The 4,995-nt window shown below is 56.1% G+C and overlaps 1 protein-coding gene across 1 annotated transcript; it reads right to left on the reverse strand.

Annotated features, from left to right (window-relative positions):
- Positions 1 to 3,152: 3,152 nt before the first annotated feature.
- Positions 3,153 to 3,723, reverse strand: CLEC11A (C-type lectin domain containing 11A). The gene has a single exon (XM_039878703.1). The coding sequence runs from the start codon at positions 3,721 to 3,723 to the stop codon at positions 3,394 to 3,396; it is 330 nt and encodes a 109-aa protein (XP_039734637.1). The 3' UTR covers positions 3,153 to 3,393.
- Positions 3,724 to 4,995: the final 1,272 nt, after the last annotated feature.

Here is a 4,995-nt window from a genome sequence, read left to right on the forward strand (position 1 = left end):
AGAGAGAGAGAGAGAGAGAGAGAGAAAGGGGAGAAACAATAACCAACTAGGACCATAAAAAAAATCTGCCTGCCACTCATCTCTGGATACAGATAAAGTCAGCTGCAAAGTTAACAGAAATCTCTCCCAGGACACACTGCAGCTGTAATGGGCCCTAACGACCCCCTTTTGTAAGTGACTACTGCCATTTTCCTCACTGGGAAATGTTGCTCTCTGAAATCATAGGCTTTGGGAAACTTTGCCATTTGAAAGTATATCCATAAGAATGAAACCTCCGGCTCTTGCCTGGCTGGTGGAAGACACTTTGACACAGACAAGAAGCCTCAGTCTCCAGCCCTGATGCAGAGCTTTAGAAAGAGTTTCCGGGAACAACATGTCACATTTATCTTAACTTTGTAGTTTCCACAGAAACAGGATGCCGATTCCACTTTGCAGTCCAGACCTGGTGTTGACTAATTTATGCACACCCCTGCTTTGCTCTGAAGCTATCAAAACACCGTTTCACCCCAATTCCTCTCTTTCCCCAAATCCTGTAACTTGATCGCAGCTCTTCTTGTAGGATGTTGTCTCCTCTCGTTGCGATGGGTCAGTAAACCTGACTGAAATGGATGGGTAGGGGATGGGGGCATAAACGGATGGATGAATAGCGATAAAGCTAAAGCAGGGTGTAAACTGTTAACAATAGGTAAATTTGAATAAAGAATATATACAAATGCAAACTACTACTTGTATTTGTGCAAGTTATCTGCTAGTTTGCAATTACGTCCAAATAAAGATTTTTTTTTTTCTTTTTTAAAGCTAAGTTGGTTCGGACCAGTGTTTAGCAAACTTTTTTGCAGGCAAAGTAAAAAAATTTATGTTGTATTTTATACTGTAATTCAGTACATACTTAGACATTCAAATTTTGAGAACTACTTGTAACCATTTTCTATGCGTTCCGATATCTTCTATGAATTTCACCTTTTTTTTTAGTGGTTATGATCCATCGTGGAATTTCACACGTATTCTGAAAAACTCTAATCGGAAAGATCGGAGCACCGGTTACATTCAAATATTAAACGAAAGTTAAGACTCTGGCTTGGGATTTTTCCACCGGTTGACACGTGATCGGACTACATTTCCCAAGGTACCTCGGGGCTACGCCCGTGGGTGGGGAGGAGGCCCGAGCTCTGATTGGACACTGCCGAGCTCGGTCGTCGCGAAGGGCGTGGTCCTAAACTTGCTGGAAAATGTGCACGAGCCCCACGTGGGAGAGGGGGCGGGGCTTGTGGGAGGACCTGCGTGGCACACCCGATGGCTGCTGGGAAATGTGGTTCTGAGACGGCGGTAGCTGGCCTGCCGCTCAGCCGCCTGGGATTTGTAGTCCCGCCAAGTCCATGCGGGTACTCCCCCCACCTCGCCCCCGCCCCCGATGGTTTGTCCTCTGGCTGGGTCATTGCGGGCCTTCCTCCATCACTTCCCTGGGATCCATTAACGCATCGATCCCAACCAGCTACCGAGGCGTTCCTGGTCCTCGGACTCCAAGCTCTCAAACACCAGGTGCTCCGCGGGGAGCCAGGGAGTGGACATTGGAAACGCTGACCCTTGGGAGGCCTAGGAGGGCTTCTTGGAGGAGGGAGCAAGGTTCCCATACACAGACCTGAGTCAGAAATCATTCCAGAATGCATGCGAGCGAGCTGATTTGATACATAAACAATCCTTGCAAATGCCCTTTGCTCGCCACCTCGGATCTCTCTGTGTGTGTCTTTGTTCCTGGGCTGGTGTGACAGGCACTGACCGGACAAGCATCTAGAGTGTTGGAGGGTGTGATGGGGAAAGCCCCCCAACGATGTGGGCGCCCAGGGGAGGCCAGAGAAGCAGACTCATCTCACGGTCTCCAACCTGGCCCCACACAGGCATCTTCTTTCACTCAAAAAGCTCCCGTGCGCTAAGAGATGCTGGGGAAATGGCGGTAGTCATACCCGGCCCTGCCTCTCCGCGCTCCTCCAGTCTGGCTGATCAATGATGGGTCAGGAGAGGTCTCGCGCAAGTTTTTGCGGTAAGTAAGTGGCCTAGGTAGGTCTAGAACTTTGGCCATCTGGCTCTATAATCCAGGCAGACATAACCACTGAACTGCCCCGGCCACTTTGCAGAACGTCAGGTCCGTGAGGGTGAACCCCACGTGGTCAGTAGCAAATATTCGTCAATGTGTGCCTAATCTGCCATCTGGTTGCCTATTATGACATCTTGCTGCCCCACCTCCACGCTAGAAAACAAGCTTAGAGCAGGGAGAGTTTTGAGGAAGGTCTTCAGTCCCCTGACTGAAGCCTTTCTGACCAGAGGCCGCCTCCTCTCTCCAGTCTCTCATTCTGTACCTCTTATGGGGGTTGTGGGGCTGAAAAGTGACTCCTGGAGGGAGGCGATGTGTGGTGCTCCCCCCTTTTGGAGATGACAGGGGTGGCTATTTCCTCCCACTGAGGGATCCAACGGTGACACTTTAGGCTGGTGGCACAATGGCTGAGGGAAGGGAAGGGGCAGAGATGCAAGGACAGACAGGGTCGCACTCTGGCTCCTGAGCTCCGTGATACTGTCCTGGTCAGGACCAGGCCAGTATTGGGGGAGAGGGAGACTGAGTGTCCTCACTGCCCCAGGAAATAAAAGTGTGGCAAATGGCGGGGAAGGAAAGGTATAGCCTGGCTCACGTTCTGCCATCTCCTGGGCTCATCCGAACATCCCAAGAGCCATGAAAAGAAGGGATGACTGTGCCCATCTATTCAGATGAGGAAACTGAGTCTCAGAGCCGCGAAGAGACTGGCTGGTGACCTCACAGGCAAGGAGTGGAGAACATTAGGAAGCCTTTAGCTCCTTTCTAGATCTCTCTGACCAGGATTAAGGCCTGGGACAATGAAAGACAGGTCCTGGGTCCCAAAGGTGAATAGGGCAAGATGGAGGTGAAGGCGTCAACGGTGTGTGCACACATGTACTCCAGACATCTCTGTGCAGGAGTGGATGGCTGTGTGTGCATGTTCACATATCTTCCCCATCACTTTGATTCCTGGGGCTCAAATAATACCCGTAAAAGCAGGACAGTCCCGGCATCCAAAGGCCCGGGCCTTGCCTTTCCGGGTCTGCCACGCGGCAAGATAAAGACCAAAAGTGCCTCCACTGCCCGCTCAAGTCAGATTCCACAAGGCTTTATTGTCGCCGGACCGACCTAGCCTGGTGTTTGCCGCTCTCAGGAACAACAAGGCAAGGGAGGGGTCCGGCCCCGCAGGAGCCACCACCGCCCAGGATCTATCTCCCAGGCAGAGAAGGAAGAAGGAAAGAGCGTTTTCGCCGAGCTCGGGGAGCGCGCAGCCCCGGCCAAGGGCGGGTGGCGGTGGCATGGAGTGGAAAGACGGGGGACCGGCCCCGCTAAAAAGGGAACTCGCAGACGTAGTAGAGGCGCCGCTCGCAGTCGTGGTCCCACCAGGAGCCATCGTCCGAAGCCTGCGCCACGCAGTTCTCGAGCGCGCCGCCGTTGGGCTGGTTGGGGCTGAGCGGGTGCGGCGCGGCGCTGGGCTCGGTGCCGGGTTCGGGGTGGGGCGCGCGGTGCCAGGCGAAGAAGGATACGCGCTGGCCGTTCTCGAAGAGGTAGAGGCCCTCGGCGCGCCGGTCGTGCACGCCCAGCCACACGGGCCAGTTGTAGGGAGCCAGCGCCGCGCGTAGGTGTGAAAGCGGGTGGCGGTCGAAGGGCTGAGCCATTCCCGCCCCAAGTGCGCGCTGCACTGCGCCTCAGGCTGGCCACTGCCTGCCAGCCTCAAGCCGCAAGCGCGCTGAGAGCAGGAAGCACTTGTACTGAGGCGCAGCCTTTCAGGACACTTGCGGGCGTGGGGGATAATAACAGCACTCCTGGCAAATAGGTCCCAGGGGAGGGGCCAAGGCCTCTGGGGTGCAGGTAAAGGCCTGGATATGGGGCGGGCTTAGGGACCTGGTCCCAAGAGGGGCGGAGGCCAGGGACTGGGACAGGGAGGAGTTGTAGGTCACCCCATGGTTCTGGACTAGCAGACCCTAGGCGCCTGTCCAGGGAGAATGGGCGGGCCTCTACAGGCCTGGGTGGGGGATGCTGCCTGCATCCCAACGCCTCCTCCTGGCAGCCCCTCTCTCTCTCTGCCCCTGACACCCAACTCCACCTGGGCCTTCTTCCCATAGCCCCTGCCCCCCCTGCCTGGAGACGGCTTTCCTGGGCCTATGCGCGGTGTGACTCCACCCCAAGGCTATTATACCATGGTCGGCGGTCGCCTGCAGGCTTGTGCCTGGCGTCAGGAGCTGCCAGAAGTTGCCAAACAGCCCCTGCCGTTTTGACTATTTATGGGTGTCCAGTGAAGGCAGATTTGGATGCGAAGGCCTGGTGGTGGCTCAGGCTGGCCAGGCGACTTGGACGGGAGCAGGGCGCACACTGGACGGGGAATCAGGTAACTAAAATCGGAGACCTGGGAACGAGGACCTAGGGCTTCTGGGGGCGGAGTGGAGGGGACGGACTCGGGAGTCCTGGAAGGTCGGTGGCCCCGGGCTCTTGGGAGGCAGGGCCGGGGACCCGGAGTTCCTGGAGATGTGGGGGCAATAGGCTGGGCAGTGAGCAACTGAAGGGTCCCCGGGCAGTGAAAGGACGGCTCGTTTTTGCTAAATGATGGCAGCGGCCTGGTGGCAGGGCGGAGCTTATGGTAACTCACGGATATAAGTGACAGTGTCCTCAGGGGTGGGAGAGGGGCTGGGGCCGGAGGAGGGGGTTGGCGTTGCTTCCTCCTCCTCTTCCTCTCCCTCTCCCTGACCATCCTCCTCAGTCCCCCAGGCCCCTTTGTCTTCAAGGGTTCCCTCGAGATTTCCGTCGCCCCTCACAGCAGGCAGCCCCAGGGCCTCCTGTAAATGCTGAGGCAGGGGAGGGATGGTCAGGACAGCCTGTCGCCCGCTTCTGACTCCTCAGATGCTCCGGCCCCTTCCGTGACCCCATCGCCCCCATCCTCTGAGCCAATCAGC

The sequence above is a fragment of the Pteropus medius genome, unplaced genomic scaffold (assembly GCF_902729225.1).
Source record: "Pteropus medius unplaced genomic scaffold, Ma_sr-lr_union100, whole genome shotgun sequence".
NCBI classification, from domain to species: domain Eukaryota; kingdom Metazoa; phylum Chordata; class Mammalia; order Chiroptera; family Pteropodidae; genus Pteropus; species Pteropus medius.

Coding starts and splice junctions, on each gene's coding strand:
- CLEC11A (XM_039878703.1), bottom strand. CDS start 3,723: ATGGCTCAGCCCTTCGACCGCCACCCGCTTTCACACCTACGCGCGGCG.